Source organism: Muntiacus reevesi, chromosome 14 (genome assembly GCF_963930625.1).
Source record: "Muntiacus reevesi chromosome 14, mMunRee1.1, whole genome shotgun sequence".
Taxonomy (NCBI): domain Eukaryota; kingdom Metazoa; phylum Chordata; class Mammalia; order Artiodactyla; family Cervidae; genus Muntiacus; species Muntiacus reevesi.
The window spans coordinates 17026362-17048866 of NC_089262.1; the positions used below are offsets into that span (position 1 = coordinate 17026362).

Sequence of the window (22505 nt, forward strand, 5' to 3'; positions counted from 1 at the left end):
ATAATCTTGAATAAAGGACTTTTAATCACTAATGTGGGTTTAAAGAAGTAAAACTCTCTTGTTTTTCTAAAATACTTTGGGGATTATTTAGGTTAAATAGCTTGACTATAACACATCATTAAATCTAAGTCAATTTTTATTTATATCATCACCCTAAAATTACTTTTAAAATGTATAATAAAATGTTATTGGAATGGAAAAATTCAACTGAAATATAAATATGCTTCCTAAATATGGATTTCTAAACATGGTAATTTCAATCTACTAAGGCAGAAAGTTTAATGCTCTCTAAATATGCAATTATTTGAATATGAACAATATGAATTTATTTTTACATATTTAGCATAGTTAATTATAATAAATACATTTGGGATTTTTGGGTGAGATGTACATATGTAAACAAATATACAACAGTCAATTAATATGATTTGTCATACACAAACATGGATAAGAATGTATTGCCATAAGTAGAGCTGACCACAGGGATATTGTAAATGAGAACAACACACAAGTTTGGTATTTTTGGATGAATTTTGCAACAGCCACATGCACAATTTAATATCCCTATTATAATAACTTAAAGAAGCTTGGGGTAATGGTAACTGTTCACTGGGTTGTCAGGGATTTCTTTTGAATTTGAAAATGTTTCTCCATGAAGACTACAGAGAAGAAGTCAACTGTTTACTCCAAAATGTTATGTGTCATTGTTTCTTTCACGTGATTCAGAGGCAATTGTTAAATCCTAAATAATAGCATATTCAGATAAATGTGATCAAAAACAGTTATGACAAGAAAGTTGATGCCAATCAGAACACTGTATATATTGAATAACTTGCTGCTTCCCTTCCATACAGAAGAATAAATTTTATCCAACAAGGGAATCTAAATCTTGGTAAATCTTCTCTAGTTATAATGGTGTTATTTTTCTCCCACACAATAGAGAAAGTTAAACAAAAATAATTCAAAAAATTCCACAATGTTCTGTAATTATGCATATGTATCTACCCATATTTTAGAAAAGGAGTCATAATAACAAGAGGAAATATAATTTGTACATCACATCCTGATAGCCTGGCTAATGCAAGATGATTTCAAACATCACATTTCCTTTCCTAACTGTCCCTAGGACCTATTTTTCATTTTTCCTAATTTAAATTTTTCTACCTCGTAGCAGTTTTAGCAGCTCTCATAAACATGTTTGTCAGCTAAGATTTCTCTTAAAATTTGCCCAAGAGCATATTACGTGCACATTTCTTGTTTAAAGGGATGCTTCTGAATAAACTCAATGGAAGTTATTTGTACATATGGCTCAATTTTAAATACAAGCTATTCACAGATCATAACACATTAACGTCAAACTGACTTTGAATGTTGATTTGCAAGCTGTTCATGGGTTGATCAGAATCGAGCAAAACTGCTCAGCCCTACTCCATATCAAGTCAAAGCAGATATCACAAAGATAAAAAAATATATGAATGCATGTTCACCTTCATTATCTTTCAGAGTGAAGTTTGGGTTTATAGACAGATGTTCATCAAGAAAGAAATTAAACCTTGGTCCATTGGCAAAATCGTCTTTATCAGTGGCACTGATGGTATGAATAACCTAAAGAAAAAACAAAATTAACAGTAAATTTAATTTAGCTCTTCCCTTGATTTCAATTATAACATTTCAATATCCAACGTGAGTGTTTTCAAATTCTTATTCTAATGACAGAATTAACTAATTTGCTCTCCCTTGCATTAGACTTTAAGAAATGTAGTATGGCATGCTTTACAATCATTCACAATTTTTTTTTTTCTGGAATGGCACAAATATTTAATGTGTGTGTGTGTTTTCCTTTATTACCCACAGTACCTTGGGACCAATTAATTGTAAGGCTTTGTGCGAACACCTGTTTGGGGAGACATGAAGTATTGTTTGTACAAATACAAATATCCCAGTGTTGATGTAGAACAGCCTTTCAGTACATGTTGGGCTCAGTCAGTAAACACAAAGGCACTAGAGTCATAATTTTTGTTTCAGGAGACCTTTGAGATCATGATCTAGACCCTGAATTTTAGAGACGAGGACTCTGAGTCCCAAAAGGAATGTGATGTGCCTCAAATCTGTAAAACAGTGACAGAAGTAAAACTAAACCACTCAGAGCTTTACGATATATTTTTCATCTCTGGTGGTTGAGAGAAAGCAATGCCATAATTTGGACTTTATGCACTTTAAGGAACAGAGAAAGTTAGAATACATAAATACAATAGTCCAGGTAGCTTAAAAGCAATACACACATTCCAATATTTATACTCATCACAACCTTTAAAAACAATATTTGAAACAAATAAAATATTTTCCTTATGAAAAAAAATAGTATCCTAAAGCTTAGGTATCCTTGTTGCAGTGTTTCTGTAGAGAAACTGAAAAAGACAGAGGGGAAGTAGAGCCAGAAAAATAGTATTTTCTGCATGTGAAATATAGTACATGCATTTCAAAAACTGACATGGTTACTAAGAATATTTTACCCATTTTCATTCACACCATTTCAATATTTTACAAGTGAAACAAACCACCAATATGCATCAGAATTAAAAGATAAATTCCTCGCCAAGTACTGAGCCCAATATTTGCGAGGGAGAAGCAGAGAAATATTGAAGTAGTGAGAATGAGTGGTCATCGAAGTAGTGAGAATGAGTGGTCAGGAGAAGTAGGACCAAGAGGATGTGCTTTCACAAAGTGAAAGAACTTTGAAGAAAGGACTTCAAGATACAGAAGTGATTTACTTCCTCCATATAGTTCCAAGGGTCACTCCTTATATTCTTTTCCATCACCACTCAGCCCGTATTTTCTCAGCAAGAGATCCTGGTAAGAGCCCCCCACCCCCCCAAACACACACACACATATTCTATCCTTCTTCTCTTCATTATTTCACTCCATATTACCGTATCATTTATATATGAACTGAACATTTACAAAATTGCTGATTTTTTTTCCCCTCACTTGAAGTACAACTAGTCTCTAGACAGAATTTTGTTGTTGTTGTTATTGCCTTCTGACTATAAATACAATACATTTATGAATAATCAGAAGGAAATGTGATGATTTTTCTCAAGTGCAGGAAAAGTTCTATAGTTTATTGTTGATGTTTGGTCCTGTCATGTCTGACGCTTTGCAACTCCACTGACTGTAGCACGCCAGGCTTCCCTGTCCTTCACCACCTCCCAGAGTTGCTCAAACTAATGTTCATTGAGTCAGGGATGCCATCCAACTATCTCATCCTCTGTTGCCCGCTTCTGCTCCTTCCCTCAATCTTTCCCAGCATCAGGGTCTTTTTCAATGAGTTGGCTCTTTGCATCAGGTGGCCAACATATTGGAGCTTCAGTTTAAGCATCAATCCTTACAGTGAATATTCAAGGTTAATTTCCTTTAGGATCGACTGGTTTGATCTCCTTGATTACCAAGAGACTTTCAAAATTCTTATCCAGCACCACAATTAGAAAACATCAATTCTTCAGAGCTCAACCTACTTTATAAAGGTAGAGCTCTCACATCCATACATGACTACTGGAAATGCCATAGCTTTGACTATATGGACCTTTGTCTTCAAAGTAATGTCTCTATTTTTTATTTTGTCTCTGCTTTTTAACAGACTGTGTAGGTTTGTCATAGTTTTTCCTCCGAGGAGCAAACATCTTTTTATTTTGTAGCTGCCATCACATTCACTGTCCATACTGATTTTTGAGTGCAAAAAAATAAATTTGGTCGCTGTTTCCATTGTTTCCCCATCTATTTGCCATGAAGTGATAGGACCGAATGCCATGAACTTAGTTTTTTGAATGTTGAGTTTTAAGTCAGCTTTTTCGCTCTCCTCTTTCACCCTCATCAAGAGACCTTCCCTCTTTGCTTTTTGTCATTAGAGTGGTATCATTTGCATATCTGAAGTTATTGGTATTTCTCCCGGCAAGCTTACTTCCTGTTTGTGCTTCATCCAGCCCAGATTTCACTTGATGTATTCTGCATATAGGTTAAATAAGCAGGGTGACAATATACAGCCTTGATGTACTCCTTTCCCAATTTGGAACCAGTGCATTGTTCCATGTCCAGTTCTAACTGGTCCTTCTTGACTGGCATACAGATTTCTTAGGAGGCAGGTCAGGAGGTCTGGTATTTCCATCTCTTTAAGAATTTTCCACAGTTCGTTGTTATCCACACAGTTAAAGACTTTAGTGTAGTCAAGTTTAGTTTAGAATGTGCAGATTCTAAAAACACAATTGCAGTTTCTACACATTAGTTACTTAGTATCAAGCAGAAATAAAACATCACATTTTCAGGGATAGGTAAAACAAATATAGTCAACCCTTCATATCCATGGTTCTGAGTCTGTGATTCAACCACCATGGACCAAAAGTGTTTTTAAAAACTTCAGAAACTTCCAAAAAGTGAAACTTGAAACTGCCATGCACTGGCAACTATTTAGATTGTCTTTATGTTGTAATTACAACTATTTACACAATATATACATTGTATCATATATTGTAATTATCAGAGACGATTTTAAAATATATAGAAGGATATGCGAAATTTATATACAAATACTACACCATTGATATAAAGGATTTAAGCAATTATGGATTTTGGTATCCCAGGGGGAGAAGGGGGATGTTGGAATCAGTTGCCCACAGAAATTGTATAAATTTCTGGGGACAGCTGTGTAAATTTTTTAAGAGGAGAAATAAATGTTTCCCCACCCCTATTCTTCATTCATTATGATTCTTAGATGGGCAATATTATTTCCTCAATGTTACCTCATAATTAGCTGACATACTTGCAAGTTTATCTCTTATCTTAGAAAGCAATTTTGTAGGGAGTTGGTAAAGAACAATTAACTTAAATAAACTGAGCTGTTATATGTTTATTGGTAATACTTCTTTGAAACAATTTTCTCCTTTCAAAGTTAATTTATAAGTTTTTTAAATTTTTAAAATATTTTTACAAACATGACCCAATTCAATTTGTTAAACATTGGTATAATTCATATTATAGTATATTTATGCTTTTTTCTATTAATTTTAAAATATAAATCTTCCCATTTTTATTCAGGTAATTTCAAATCTCAGTTTACCAGGATGTTCACATAGAACAAATTTGTTTTCCTCAGAAAGGGTTCAAGGTCTCATCTACATAATAAATGATAATTTGGTTCACACATTTTGCTTAAGAGTGAACCATACATCTTGAACTTCTGTAGAATTGCTGGACATGCATCTATACTTAAATATTTTTCCATAATACTTTTGAAAGATGCTTCCAAAAACCTAGTATGTTGGTCTTTTTTTAACCTAGCACTCCTAGATATTCTCTTGATGAGAGAAAGCATGTTTAGTTTCTCTATTGGTTATTTTATTATTAACTTTTTCTCTTTCAATAGGAAATGAGATTTCCATTTGTTTCCTTAGACATTTTTAGAAAACATACTTGAAAGTTATCCATGATTCTGATTTTTAGGAGATTTAAACTTCTGGCAGATATCTAGATAATTGTTATATCACTTTTATCAATATTTTCCACACTTTTCTCAGACTTACTGATTTATCTACTCTGTGCTACCTGTGTGCTTTCTGTTTGTGCAACTGGTTGGTGATGTACGATCCATAAAAATTTACTTTCTGACTCTCATACCTTCTAACTGAACTCAAATGTTTTCTTATCACTTGCACATTATATATTAAGTGTGTAAAGTGTTTGATTACTTTGAAAGACCTGAGATTTACTCTAACAAAAGGAGAAAAATTCAAATTGATGAGTTGTATTTATAAATACTTACTATAATTTTTTGATAGTGCCCATGAATAAGGATACACTTTTGATAGAAACTAATTAAAACCAATTTTATATTTCTTTTATTAAATAAATGTATCCTCTTGTTTGGGTTTCTCTAGTGGTTCAGATGGCAAAAATTCTGCCTGTAGTACAAGTAGACCTAGGTTCAATCCCCTGGGATAGGAAATGGCTAACCACTCCTGTTTTTGTCTGGAGAATTCCATGGACAGAGGATCCTGGTGGGCTATGGTCCATGGGGTCGCAAAGAGGTGGACACGACAGAGCAACAAACACTTTCACTTTCAATCCCCTTGTTTACATATGTTTAAAACATATTAAATCTATTACTTCTAGAGTAATTTATTAGGAAAAATAGTGCCAGAAATTTATACAAATAACATAGTTTTCTATTTGGGAAATGTGCTAACTCCATTTTAAACTTAAATAAAAATGAAGAAAAAAATCTATGGAATGCATTGCATATTCTTTAAATTAATTGAGTTTGCTTTACAATGTGATCTTAAATGATCATTGAAAATAATACCAACTTTTGTTACTTAGTTAAAGTTTAACTTTGACAAGAAGTTTTACTATTAATAATTGGATATTTTGTAGGCAGAAGTTGGTGTTATGTAATGAAATATTTTCTTTTATATGTTATATTTTCTAAGTTTACTTCTAAAAAGAAAAAATACAGAGGAAAAGTTCAATATGAATAAGATAGAAAGAATTCCCTTTGCTATTTTTCAAAATTTCTAGTTATTGGCATGTCTTAAGTATTTTGAATTTACTCTACTTTGAGGAGTGATTTAAAATTTCATGCATGCATGATTTTCTTTTTAATAATTTTTCATAAAACATACACAAAATATTTTTCCAGAGCAAGAAAATATATTAACTCAGAGAAATATATTGTTGAAATTTATATTGATACCTGACTTGACCAGAACTCTACTATTACATGTGTTTTGAACCTCTGCTTTCAGAAAAGACTAGTCTCTGTCATAGCCACATGCTGTTATATTTAAATGCACAACATCCATAATAGAAGTGCCTGCAATTCTAAAAGCAATTGTCACAGAAAGGGGAACTGTTGCAATACAAATACACTTAGGAAAACCTATTTCACAAATCATTATTTGAATAGTTTCATATTCCAACTCTGCCTCAAAATATATAGTTTCTCCAGAAATGCTACAACACTAAGATTAAGTGAACCAAAGACTGTAAAATTAAATAACAGAAAGATTAACATTTTTCTGTATAATGGGTTACTCATAGAACTGAATGGGTAGTGATTTGTTTAAATACAGGTGTAACAAACAATACTTTAAACATGATGTTTTTATCCCCTCAATGAAGTCTAAATTCATTCTGGTAAAAGAATTGGAAAAACCTCAGACACAATAAAGAATTATTTCCTTAGAGTGACAATTAAAATCATGTGATACTGTGATACTAAAGATAGCAATTGTATTAAGTGTGAATATAGTACTTAAAGAATGCAAAGAAATCACATAACTTAATTAAAATATATTAGAACATAATCCTCAATGGTGAAAAATTGAAAGCATTTCCGCTAAGGTCAGGAAAAAGACAAGGGTGCCCACTCTCACCACTACTATTCAACATAGTTTTGGAAGTTTTGGCCACAGCAATCAGAGCAGAAAAAGAAATAAAAGGAATACAGATTGGAAAAGAAGAGGTAAAACTCTCACCATTTGCAGATGACATGATCCTCTACATAGAAAACCCTAAAGACTTCACAAGAAAATTACTAGAGCTAATAAATGAATATAGTAAAATCAATGAATATAGTATTTACAGGATATAAAATTAACAGAAATCCCTTGCATTCCTACTCCTATACACTGAGAAAACAGAAAGAAAAATTAAGGAAACAAGTCCATTCACCACTGCAAAAAAAGAATAAAGTACTTAGGAATATATCTACCTAAAGAATCAAAAGACCTATATGTAGAAAACTATAAAACACTGGTGAAAAAAATCAAAGAGGACACAAACAGATGGAGAAATATACCATGTTCATGGATTGCAAGAATCAATCGAGTGAAAATGAGTACACTATCCAAAGCAATCTATAGATTCAAAGCAATCCCTATAAAGCTAAAAACAGTATTTTTCACACAACTAGAAAAAAGTAATCTCACAATTTGTATGGAAATACAAAAAAGTTTGAATAGCCAAAGCAATCTTGAGAAAGAATGGAACTGGAGGAATCAACCTGCCGGACTTCAGGCTCTACTACAAAGCCACAGTCATCAAGACAGTATGGTAATGGCACAAAGAAATATAGATCAGTGGAACAAAATAGAAAGCCCAGAGATAAATCCATGCACCTATGGACACCTTATCTTTGACAAAGGAGGCAAGGATATACAATGGAGAAAAGACAATCTCTTTAACAAGTGGTGCTGGGCAAACTGGTCAACCACTTGTAAAAGAATGAAACTAGAACACTTTCTAACACCATACACAAAAATAAACTCAAAGTGGATTAAAGATCTAAATGTAAGACCAGAAGCTACAAAACTCCTAGAGGAAAACATAGGAAAAACACTGTCCGACATAAATCACAGCAGGATTCTCTATGACCCACCTCCTAGAATATTGGAAATAAAAGCAAAAATAAACAAATGGGACCTAATTAAACTTAAAAGCTTTTGCACAACAAAGGAAACTATAAGCAAGGTGAAAAGAGATCCTTCAGAATGGGAGAAAATAATAGCAAATGAAGCAACTGACAAAGAGTTAATCCCAAAAATATATAAGCAACTCCTGCAGCTCAATTCCAGAAAAATAAATGACCCAATCAAAAAATGGGCCAAAGAACTAAACAGACATTTCTCCAAAGAAGACATACAGATGGCTAACAAACACATGAAAAGATGCTCAACATCACTCATTATCAGAGAAATGCAAATCAGAACCACAATGAGGTACCATTTTACGCTAGTCAGATGGTTGCTATCCAAAAGTCTACAAGCAATAAATGCTGGAGAGGGTGTGGAGAAAGCGGACCCCTCTTATACTGTTGGTGGGAATGCAAACTAGTAAAACCACTATGGAGAACAATGTGGAGATTCCTTAAAAAACTGGAAATAGAACTGCCATATGACACAGCAATCACACTACTGGGAATACACACTGAGGAAGTTAGAATTGAGAGAGACAAGTGTACCCCAATGTTCATCACAGAACTATTTATAATAGCCAGGATATGCAAACAACCTAGATGTCCATCAGCAGACGAATGGATAAGAAAACTGTGGTACATATACACAATGGAATATTAACCATTTAAAAGAATATATTTGAATCAGTTCTAATGAGGTGGATGAAACTTGAGCCTATTATACAGAGTGAAGTAAGCCAGAAAGAAAAACACCAATACAGTATACTTACGCATATATATGGATTTTAGAAAGATGGTAATGATAACCCTATATGCGAGACTGCAAAAGACACAGATGTATAGAACAGTCTTTTGGACTCTGTGGTAGAGGGAGAGGGGGGGATGATTTGGAAGAATGACATTGAAACATGTATATTATCATATGTGAAACGAATCGCCAGTCCAGGTTTGATGCATGAGACAGGGTGCTTGGGGCTGGTACACTGGGATGACCCAGAGGGATGGGATGGGGAGGGCGGTGGGAAGGGGGTTCAGGATGGGGAACACATGTATACCCGTGGCAGATTCATGTCAATGTATGGAAAAACCACTACATATTGTAAAGTAATTAGCCTCCAATTAAAATAAATAAATTTATATTAAAAATATTAGAACTTTGGGGTGTCAAGTCTAGCAATTACTTCTCAAAAATAATAACAGTTATATGAAGAAAAAGGGCTTCCCAGGTGGCACTAGAGCTAAAGAACATGACAGCCAATGCAGGAGACATGAGATGCAGGCTCAATCCCAGGTTGGGAAGATCCCCTGGAGAAGGAAATGGCAACCCACTCCAGTATTCTTGCCTGGAGAAAACCATGGACAGAGGAACCTGGAGGGCTACAGTCCAAAGGGTTGCAAAGAGTTGGACACGATTGAAGCGACTTAACACACATATGAAGAAAAGATAAATATATAAATTGTTGATGGGATTCACAAAAGAAAGAATTTGCCATAAATTTAGTCATCTCTAAAAAACAGAATAGCTTTTCTTTAAGGAGAACGTTGCTCAGCTTCTTAGTTGTGTGTGACAATTTGCGACCCCATGAACAGCAGCAGGCCAGGCTTCCTTGTCCTTCCCCACCAGGCTTCCCTGTCCCTCAGCATCTCCCAGGGCTTGCTCACACTCATGTCCATTGACTCGGTGAAGCCATCCAAACATCTTGTTCTCTGTCATCCCCTTCTCCTCTTGCCCTCAATCTTTCCCAGCATCAGGGTCTTTTCCAATGAGTCGGCTCCACATCAGGTGGCCAAAGTATTGGAGCTTCAGCTTCAGCATCAGTCCTTCCAATGAATATTCAGGGCTGTTTTCCTGAGGATTTACTAGCTTGATCTCCGTGGAGTCCAAGGGACTCTCAAGAGTCTTCTACAACACCACAGTTCAAAAGCATCTATTCTTTGGCGCTCAGCCTTCTTTATGGTGGAACTGTCACATCAATACATGACTACTGGAAAAACCAAAGCTTTGACTACATAGACTTTTTCCGGCAAAGTATGATGTCTCTGCTTTTTAATACCCTGTCTAGGTTTGTCATTAATTTTCTTCCAAGGGCAAGCATCTTTTAATTTCATGGCTGCAGTCACTGTCTGCAGTGATTTTGGAACCCAAGAAAATAAAGTCTGTCACTGTTCCCATTCTTTCCCCATTTCTTTGCCATGAAGTGATGGGATTGGATGCCATGATCTTTGTTTTTGGAATATTGAGTTTTAAGCCAGCTTTCTCTCTCCTCTTTCAACTTAATCAAGAGGCTCTTTAGATCCACTGTGCTTTCTCCCATTAGGGTGGTGTTGTCTGCATATCTGAGGTTACTGATATTTTTCCCCACAGTCCCGATTCCAGCTTGGACTTTATCCATCCTGAATTTCACATGATATACTCTGCATATAAGTTGAAAAAGCAGGGTGACAATATACAGCCTTGATGTACTCCTTTCCCCAATTTTGAATTAGGCCTTAATCCCATATCTGGTCCTAACTGTTGACCTGCATACAGATTTCTCGTGAGGCAGGTAAGGTGGTCTGGTATTCCCATATCTTTAACATTTTCCCACAGTTTGTTATGAACCACACAGTCAAAAGCTTTAGGGCAATCAATGAAGCATAAGTGGATGTTTTTTCTGTAATTTTCATACTTTTTTGATGATCCAGTGGATGTTGGCAATTCAATCTCTGGTTCCTCTGCCTTTTCTAAATCTTGCTTGCACATCTGTAAGCTCTCAGTTCACATACAGTTGAAGCTTAGCTTGGAGGATTTTGAGTATGACCTTGCTAGCATGTGAAATGAGTGCAATTGTGAGGTAGATTGAACACTCTTTTGCATTGCCTTTCCGTGGGGTTGGAATGGAAACTGACCTTTCCCAGTCCTGTGGTCACTGCTGAGTTGTCCAATCTGCTGGCATATTGAGTGAAGCACTTTCACAGCAATATCTTTGAGGACTTGAAATAGCTCAATTGGAATTCCATCACCTCCACTGTTTTTTTTTCCACAGAGATAGGCCCACTTGACTTTGCACTCCAAGATGTCTGACTCTAAGTGAGTGGTGATCACACCATCATGTTTATCCAGGTCATTAAGATCTTTTTTGTATAGTTCTTTTGTGTATTCTTGCCATCTCTTCTTAATGTCTTCTGCCTCAGTTAGGTTCATACATATTCGGTGCTTTATTAAGGTATTTCATATTTAAACAGAGAAGGCAATAGCACCCCACTCCAGTGCTCTTGCCTGGAAAATTCCATGGATGGCGGAACTTGGTAGGCTGCAGTCCATGGGGTCGCTAAGAGTCAGACGTGGCTGACCAACTTCACATGCATTTTTCACTTTCATGCATTGGAGAAGGAAATGGCAACCCACTCCAGTGTTCTTGCCTGAAGAATCACAGGGATATGGGAGCCTGGTGGGCTTCTGTCTATGGGGTTGCACAGAGTTGGACATGACTGAAGCAACTTAGCAGCAGCAGCATATATAAAGGAATTTGAATCTTATCTAGGCCTATACTAATAGAATCCCAACTGTTTGAATTCTATAGATATTTGGATTCTAGAGATGAAGAGAGCATTTGCCAACAAACACATAAAATCATTTATTAAAAAGGCTACTGAGTTTGCGTGGTCAGTGTGGACAGTGAAACAGCAGGACTCAGGATAACAAACAACGTGACATGAGAGTGGCATGACTAGTGATAATGTCTGAGTGAATGAACTCATGAGCAATTAGTGGACAACATGAGAGGTCAATGGAAAATCTCAAGGTCCTATGCCAGTATGAAGAGAGTTCAAGCCAGAAGACAGACTGGCATTTCTGATTACAGAGAACACATATATATCCACAGGGAAAGCATTAACAGATCTAAGATCAAGGGCTGAGTATCTTCAGCTCTAAAATTCAGTGATTTCACTTACAAATACAAAGCTGGAACTTATGAGCTGCTCCTAATACAAGATCACATTTATCCTTGAAGTTTTGAAATTACCTTTAAGTAAAAGTTATTAATTAATTAAAACAAAATTCAAAAAAGAAATAATCCAAATGAAAACACCTACAAATAGGTGATGATTTTGACTCCTTATGTCACATGTCAAATGATTCAAGTTAGAATTCTCTGAATTACCTAGGAGCCAAAAAAACTAAGATTCAGTGGAGGAAAGGTCTTATGCTTACTAAAAGATGTAATTTATAGATGAGGCAATTGAAACTAAGAAAAGCAATACTTATAGATATTTTATGTTCTTAAGGTGATATTAAATGGCATAGTATTTTAAGTTTCATTTTCTAATCATTTCAGATATAGAGAAAAAGTAGAAATAAATTTATATTGACCCTATGTTTAACAGAATTATCAATGTCATTCACAAATTCAGTTGGACTTCCTAGGTGACTCAGTGGTAAAGAATCTGTCTACCACAGCAGGAGATGTGGGCTTGCTCTCTGGGTCATAAGATCCCTTAGAAATTGAAATGGCTACCCACTCCAGTATTCTTGCCTAGGAAATGCCATGGACAGAGGAGCCTGGTGGGCTATAGTCCATGGGGTCACAAACAATAGCAACGTAGTAGTATTACCACTACTATTAGTAGCAATGTTATTAATAATGAGTATTTAACTTTATCAAAATATTTGGCTTCATCTATCAAAATGAGTTTTAATTTTTCTCCTTTCCAGTTTAAAGTATTATTTTTTCTGGATTCTCTTTGACAATATTTTGTCTATAATATTTCTATGTTCATGAAAGAGAATATAATTCAAACTATAATCTTCAAAGTTTTGATTTCAAACTTTTGTCATCAGTATAAAATGAGTAAAAAAACTGAATTTTTTCTTTTTTGATATAGTATATGTTGATTATAATTCCACTGAAATAGTTTCAATTTTTATTACTTCATTGGCTCATGCTTATTTAGAAATGACTAAAATTTTGGTGGAATTTTTCTAATAATATTTTTGAATTAGTGTTTAACATTATTTTATTGTAATAAAATGAAGTCAATTATTGACAATTACTAAAACTTGCTTAGTGGTGCTGAATATGGAAAATTTTTGGTCAATATTTATGTAAAATTTTAACCAATGCAATTTAAATTTGTTCACTGCAATATTCTGTATGTATTAAACAGTAAAGCTTGGTTAATTGTGGTGCTCAAACTTTTAGCTTAATACTTACTAAAATTTTATGTTATCATTCTATCAGTTTCTCATAAAAGCATACTAAAACACATAATATAATAATAGGCTTGTATATTTTTCTTTATTTGTCTATCCATTTTTGCTTTACTTATTTTGAAGAAATTTTGATAAGTATATAAAATTTAAAATTGTTTCTATCTATTGCATTGACCCTTTTTATCCCAATAAGTGTGCTTCTGTATATTACTAATATTTCCTGGGATAATTTGTATCTTAGTATATGTGTGTATGTGTAGTTGGGTGAGTATATATGTGGCAATTATGCAAGTAACTCCATGATTTTTCTTTCAAGCTTTTTATTATATTGACTATGTATCTCATAAACAACATTAAATTGACATTTTTTCTTACCTATTATGAGAATAGATATTTTTAAAGTATTTTGGCTATGTTATTTTAATATAAATGCTGAAATATACTTCTTAAGTTTACATTATTTAATTTTTTTTTTTTTACATCATGAGAAAAACTGGGCTGGATGAAGCACAAGCTGGAATCAAGATTGCTGCGAGAAATATCAACAACCTCAGATATGCAGATGACACCATCCTTATGGCAGAAAGTGAAGAACTGAAGAGTCTCTTGATGAAAGTGAAAGAGGAGAGTGAAAAAGTTGGCTTAAAGCTCAACATTCAGAAAACTAAGATCATGGCATCTGGTCCCATCACTTCCTGGCAAATAGATGGGGAAACAGTGATTGACTTTATTTTGGGGGGCTCCAAAATCACTGCAGATGGAGATTGCAGCCATGAAATTAAAAGATGCTTTCTCCTTGGAAGAAAAGTTATGACCAAACTAGATAGCATATTAAAAAGCAAAGACATTACTTTGCCAAGAAAGGTCTGTCTAGTCAAAGCTATGGGTTTTCCAGTAGTCATGTATGGATGTGAGAGTTGGACTATAAAGAAAGCTGAGAGCAAAAGTATTGATGCCTTTGAACTGTGGTATTGGAGAAGTCTCTGAAAGTCCCTTGGACTGCAAGGAGATCCAACCAGTCCATCCTAAAGACAATCAGTCTTGAATATTCATTGGAATGACTGATGCTGAAGCTGAAACTCCAAAACCCTGGCCACCTGATGCGAAGAAGAACTGACTCATTGGGAAAGACCCCAATGCTGGGAAAGACTGAAGGCAGGAGGAGAAGGGAACGACAGAGGATGAGATGGCTGGATGGCGTCACCGACTCACTGGACATGAGTTTGAATAAACTCTGGGAGTTGATGATGGACAGGAGGCCTGGCATGCTGCAGTCCATAAGGTCGCAAAAAGTCAGACACGGCTAAGTGACTAAACTGAACTGGACTCATTCTATATTTATTATCTTATTTTTTTTTTTTTTAAATTGCCATGATTCTACCTACCTATTATAATTTTATGTACTAAACCTTTCCCTTTTATTTTGCCTATCTTTTGTTAAAAAATAAAACTATATCTCAAGAGCAAATATGAAAATTTGTCACTTTAACTTTCAGCTTTAAAAAATTCACAGAATTTTCTGGATTGTTTTGGAAATATTAAATTGGTTATAGATTTCATATTTTATTAGAATTACATCCTATTTTTGAATATTCCCTTCTATAATCCTTTAAAATAGATCCTATATAAAAATCATTTTCCTCTACCTTTGTATTGTAAAATATGAAGAAATAAAAATAAAGCCACATGCAATAATATTGTCAGTGAGCAAATTATTTAAACAAATGAATATTTTAATTAATTTCAGATCAGTTCAGTTGCTCAGCCGTGTCCAATTATCTGTGACCCCATGAACCGCAGCATGCCAGGCCTCCCTGTCTATCACCAACACTCAAAGTTTACTCAAACTCATGTCCACTTAGTGGGTGATGCCATCTTTTCTAGTGAGTCAGTTCTTTGCATCAGTTGACCAAAGTATTGGAATTTCAGCTTCAATATCAGTCCTTCCAATGAATATTCAGGACTTAATTCCTTTAGGATGGACTGGTTGGAACTTCTTCCTGTCCAAAGGACTCACAATAGTCTTCTCCAATAGAACAGTTCAAAAGCATCAATTCTTCAGTGCTCAGCTTTTTTTATAGTCCAGCTCTCACATCCATACATGACTACTGGTAAAATCATTGCTTTGACTAGATGGACATTTGTTAGTCAAGAAATGTCTCTGCTCTTTATTATGCTGTCTAGATTGGTCATAACTTTTCTTCCAAGGAACAAGTGTCTTTTAATTTAATGGTTGCAGTCACCATCTACAGTGATTTTTGGAGCCCATGAAGTGATGAGACCTGATGCCATGATCTTAATTTTATGAAAGCTGAGTTTTAAGTCAACTTTTTATCTCTCCTCTTCACTTTCATAAAGAGGCTCTTTAGTCCTTAAATTTTAATTAATGTAATAAGGATAAAAAAAAAACTTTAAAATCACTTTATTTAGGAATATTTTAAATTCTAATTTCTATTATGTTGTTGGTTACACAGACTTTTACCATTTCGTCACTTAAAGTTACAGTTTTCATTCTTGACACATACAATCTATTATAATTTAGAAGTTTATCAATTACCCCAAATTTAAAGTGTTTTAAAGGGGCTATTTACTTACCAATAATTTAACATTACCAATATAATTACAAATTGCTTTGATCTTTAAGAATTCTTGCCACTTCAAACTGCCTATTTGATTACCTTCCCTTCTCCCCCTCAAAAAAAAAAAAAAAAGAAAGAAATCATTAGTATGCTTATTATGGTAAGAAACTTTCTCTCTCTCTCTCTTTTTTTTTTTTTGGTCTAAATATGAACTCTTGTTATCGTTATTTTTGAGGAACATTTTTGGGAGAAAAAGAATTTATGGTTACCAGATATGATCTTCTGGCTCTTGGGAATTATCTTCCCTTAGGGAGGGATTTTATTCTTCCTGATTAAATAATCAGCTTTTAAAATTGTCCTTTAGAAAGTTTTGAGTATTCTTTTTATATTGTACATGCTAATCCTTCATTGGATAAATGGTTTACAAATATATTTTTTCATTCTATGATTTTACTTCTCATCCTCTTAACAGTCTTTCAGAAAACAGAAATGCTTAATTTTGATCAAGTCAAATTTACTGACTTTTCAATTATGCTTTTGATGTCATCTTAAGACCTCTGCCTGGCATTACATTCATTTTTTTCTTAACAGTATAATGCTCTTTTCTCTTGATATTTTAAGTTTAACTTTATTTTTGAAATTTTATTTCAATTTATCTAGGTAAAATTATTTTTATAAACAGTTGCTCAGTTTTTTGTTTTTCTCTGTTTCTTGAATTCTTGACTTGGATGTTTGTCAACAGTATGGAAAATTTTACAGTCATGATCACCTCAAATATTACTTATGCCCAGTTTTCTTTTTTAATATCCTTCTGAGAATTGATTAATTTGTATATTAGATCTGCATGTTCTATATTTTTCTTATTCTTATTTATACTTTCTACCTTCTTGTCTTTCCATTCTTTAACATGAATATTTTAATCTAATCTAATTTGCAGTTCTCTACTTGTACTATTTTCTCATCAGCTATGTCTAATCTGATACTATTACCAAAACTGAAATCCCATATTAAATGACTTTTTTTAAATCTAAATTTTCTATTTGAATGTTTATCATTTTCCTATTCAATTGTATTTGTATAATATATGCTAATAAAATAATTTTAGGATGTGTGAATCCATTCCTAGCACTATTAAAGTGTGATTTGGTAAGTAAATAATTTTATATATGTACCACAAAACTCTGTTTTTTTTTTCACATGGTAAAGTGGGGAAAAAAAAATTTAAGCAACAGAAGTGATAATCTTAATATATTGCTAAGAGTAAAACAGATAACCTGTTAATACCTAAAAGTAATATAATTTTTAATCATTTTGTTCTCACTCATATTTTCTAACTTTCCTGTGAGAAATAGACATGAGAAAACTTTATGTAAGCTCTATACAGAGTCCTGCATTTATATGTATGTGAATATCTCCCCTGGAGATATTAAAAACATATAAGCAATGATTATTTTAACAAGCCATACCTGACTGTCCTCACACACAAATACACAAGCCAGTGTTTCTCACAACCATAATTGTATCACAAGTTTCAAAGTGATTTAAAATAATTTTGTATGATATATTTATTCTGGTTTACCAAAGACAGTAGCTATCTGACTGAACTAGACCCAGACCATTTTCACTTCTCTTGATTCATGTGACAGACAGACTTCAAGGTGTCCATCATGGAATCCATGCCTCCTTGTGATCCCTTTTCTTGAATTCTAGGTGTGTCTTGTTTCTTGCTTTTGACCAACAGAATATGGAAATAGGATATATCACTCTGGTAACACTACATTACATTGTATGAAACTGTCAGACTCTTCAGAAAGACTCTCTACTTATTTGAAGTGGCCATATTGGGAAAGCCTATATGACCAAAAAACAAACAAACAAACAAACCAAAAAAACAGACACAAAAGGAACAACAAACAAGCAAAAACAACTGTGGAGGCATCTCAGAACTCTGGGGAACACTGAAACTCTCAGGTCTGCAGTTGAAAGTAGCTGAATGTTACCAACGTGAGCAGGGAAGAGTTCTCCCAGTCTCAGGGAAGAACACAACTTGATTCCATCTTGTGATACCCCCACAGAGGCTGAGCTAAGCTGTGAGCAGAATTCTGACCTGCAGAAAATATGGGCTGCTAAATAGGGGTTTGAAGTTGCTAAGTTTGTGTAATTTGTTACACAGCGGAGAAGACAGAGGCACATCCCCTTCCCATAGCTCACTTGCTTTATGGGCATCAATGACATTGGTCTCCCTATGGAATCACCATGCTCCTTTAACTGGCTGCCACACTACATCCAAACTCATGTTCCATGTTCCAGTTCTTCTGTCCATCCTTCATTCTCCCTACCTCCTCAAAACATATACATTCTTCATGTTGAAACCTAATCACCTTCTAGTATCAATATTACTCAATGGCCACTGTAAGCTGCTCCCACATTCCCCCCAAAATAGACCAGGCCATTTTCTTCTCCCCACTCTAGTTTATAAGCTTCATCAGGGCAGGAAAGTTCACTGTTTCCTCCTCACTTAATACAGGACTGTATGCAAATCATTCAGTATAATTCTACTGGCATAAAAAATACATGAATGAAGGAGTTCATTTGTTGAATTGCATTTGTGATCCAGAGAACATTTATTTTCTGTGGTTCTCAAGAAATCTATTTGGTACTTAAAGCTTTATAAAATTTTTTGTACTAAGCACAAAAATAACACTGAGGGATTTTTGAGGATTATACCTAAGAATAATAGAAACAGAGCTGCTTACTTTTCACCCATTCAAATTATTTGGAAGGAAACAATTAACTTACCTGACCAGGCTTAGAATTTTCACAGACAACAATATCATATTCCCTGGCAAGCTCGGGTGGATTGTCATTGACATCCAGAACTCTAATACCCACTGTGACATGGCTCAGCAAGCTCGGATTGTCTGCAAAACACATAGGGATGCATTCAGTATTTTCATGCACACTTTAAGAGACTTAGTTTAAAACCAATCTCCTTAATACTGTAGCTTGTCACTAGCCCACATGCTGCCGCAGGACTTTTGGCAAAAGACAACTTTATGAAGGCACTCTTTGTTAGAACTCATTAACTTACAGAAAAATGAAAAATGAACACCGTGGCATGACATGAATGCTAAAATGATACTTTGTCATATCAAGGAAATTACATGTTATTCAGGAACTGGAGTGGGAGAAAGTTGTCAGAACTCACTGTATGCTGTCAAAGTCCAAGGGATGAACAATTGGTTTTATCATTAATCTAAGAAAAGCACAGTAGTTGGAAAAAAATAAGATAATCTTTAAAACGTTCAAGGTTTCAAGTCTAAATCAACTTGGAGAAAATAAAGTTCTTTACACAAGGATAAAATTCTTTTTACAGGACAATCTATGCAGTCTGTAGTGTCAAATCATACTTGGGGAAAAATAAAGAATAATTTAAATTAGAATTTAGCATAGAATTCATATAAAACCCTGATTAAATATCAAAATATTAGAGCTACTATTTTAAAATATTTCTAAAGTGCAGTCTTACCATTTTTCAGTAAGTTTATTAGTTATGAGATATAACAAAAGAAATGTTTAGTTTATTTTATATGTCAAAGCTAAAAATATAGAATTCATAATGGAAAAATAATGAAAAGGCAAAAACAAAACATATTAGGAAAAAAAGAATCAAAACACATATACAGAAATATTAAAGAAAATGAATGTTTAAGTGATCCATTATTTATTACACATGACATAGGTGCTTTTAAAAATGTAGGAAATCAGAATGCTACTACAATAACTAAAGAAGATAAATTTTAGGTTAAAAATATTTTTCAAAGATAAAAAATCAGTCCTAGATAATTTCACTTAAAGAAAAAGATATCTTCAATCTTATAAATCTTTTCTCGAGAAGAGAAAGGATGAAATATGCTACAACTTGTTCTCTGTGGCCAGTAAAGTTTTACTATCACTATCAGATACTCCCACTCATGAAAGGTATTATCTGTCAGTGGATTAAACAATATAATACCAAACTCATTCCATTGGTATGTAAAAGAAAACTGTTACTTGTTTAGTTCCAGGAAATGTTTCTTAGTTCATCATTAAAGGAACAAAACAAAGAAGGAAGGAGAGAGAGAGAGAAGAAATTGGGGAAATTTTTTAAAAAAATATAAAAGTTATCTAAAAGTCAAAGCATTAAAGGAGGAAGAAAAAATACAGAGATACTTCTCTTAACATACATAGCAAAAAGTAAGATATAAAATGTAATATCCATACATTCTAAACAAACAAACAAACAAAAAATGGACCTTAGGACGCATCACTATGAACAAAGCTAGTGGAGGTGATGGAATTTCAGCTTAGCCTGTTCCAAAACCTAAATGATGTTGCTGTTAAAGTGCTGCACTCAATATGTCAGCAAATTTGGAAAACTCAGCAGTGGTCACAGGACTGGAAAAAGTCAGTTTTCATTCCAGTTCCAAATAAGGAAATACCGAAGATTGTTCAAACTACAGCAAAATAGCACTCATTTCATATGCTAGCGAAGTAATGTTCAAAATTTTCCAATCTAGACTTTGCCTATATGTGAACTGAGAACTTCCAGATATACAAGCTGGATTCAGAAAAGGCAGAGGTCCAAATGTCAAATTGTCAACATCTGCTGGATCATAGAAAAAGCAAGAAAATTCCAGAAAAGAAAAAAAAAAACACCTACTTCTGTTTTATTGACTATGCTAAAGCCTTTGACTGGGTAGATCACAACAAATTGTGGAAAATTTTTAAACAGACGGGAATATCAGACCACCTTATCTGCCGCCTGAGGAACCTGTATTCAGGTCAAGAAGCAACAGTTAGAATGGACATAGCCATGAAATTAAAAGACACTTGCTTCTTGGAAGAAAAGAAGTGACACACCTAGGCAGCATACTAAAAAGCAGAGACATCATTTCGCCTACAAAAGTCTATATATTCAAAGTTATGGTTTTCCCGGAAGCCATGTCAGATGTGAGAGCTGGACAATAAAAAGGCTGAATGCTGAAGAATTGATACCTTCAAAATGTGGTGCTGGAGAAGACTCTTGAGAGTCCCTTGGACAGCAAGGTGACCCAACCAGTCAATCCTAAAGGAAATCAGCCCTGAATATTCATTGGAAGGATTGATGCTGAAGATGAAGCTCCAATATTTTGGTCACCTGATGAAAAAAACTGACCCATTGGAAAAGAGCCTGATGCTGGGAAAGATTGAAGGCAGGAGGAGAAGTGGATGACAGAGGATGAGATTGTTGGATGGCATCACTGACTCAATGAACATGAATTTGAGCAAACTCAGGGATATGGTGAAGGACAGGGAAGCTTGGTGTGCCACAGTCCATGGGATTGCAAAGATTTGGACATGACTAAGTGACTATAAAACAACAATGAATCAAGGACCCTAGGATCAAACCTGTGTCTCCTGCACTGGCATGCAGGTTCTTTACCATGGAGCCACCAAGGAAACCTAAATATACAGAAAAAAGTTATAAAATATTAAAATTAATATAGTGTATGAATAGCTTAATATAATGACCAATAGAATAGGCACTTATTTTTGTCAATGTACAATAAAAGATAATGGGGTGCTGATGTGTCATATTAGTCAACTTCATATTATAAAGACAATTAGATCTATGAAATTAAAGTAATCTCAATGTTGATTAAAATATTTGCTTATTTAGAGTGACTTATTATGAAAAAGGGGCTTCCCAAGTGGCATAGTGATGAAGAATCCACCTGCTAATGCAGGAGACACAGGAGATGTGTGTCTGATCCCTGGATTGGGAAGATATCCTGGAGTAGGAAATTGCAACCCACTCCAGTATTCTTGCCTGGAGAATCACATGGACTGAGGAGCCTGGAGGGCTATAGTCCATGGGGTCAAAAAACAGTTGGATACAACTTACTGACTAAACAACAACAAAGCTAGAAGTCTGTATATTTAACTCAATATCAACAAAGAAGATATTGCAAAGCATAATAATAAATATATTTTATATCACTGTACTCAAGAATTAATAGTATTAAGAAGGTTATCCTCAACAATATACTACTTCATTTTGCAATGAATTATTTAGTTTTGCATGTGTTTTTTTTTTCATCTTTACAAAATACTACAATTTTAAATGCAGTCTTCTGAGATATGTCTGAAAATTATATTTCAATCAACATTTGGTTCCTAAGATTTTAACTATTGCTGTAGCTCTGCTGCTATTCATCCTAAAGGAAATCAATCCTGAATATTCATT

General features: G+C 34.2%; 1 protein-coding gene across 1 annotated transcript in view; it reads right to left on the reverse strand.

The window, feature by feature from the left end:
- Nucleotides 1-22505, reverse strand: part of CDH18 (cadherin 18) — a 376876-nt gene that overhangs the window by 32578 nt on the left and 321793 nt on the right. Inside the window, exons 8-9 of the mRNA XM_065905363.1 lie at nucleotides 19037-19158; nucleotides 1488-1605 (exon numbers count right to left, since the gene is read on the reverse strand). Coding sequence (XP_065761435.1) covers nucleotides 1488-1605; nucleotides 19037-19158 — 240 coding nt within the window. The remainder of the gene's footprint in view (nucleotides 1-1487; nucleotides 1606-19036; nucleotides 19159-22505) is intronic.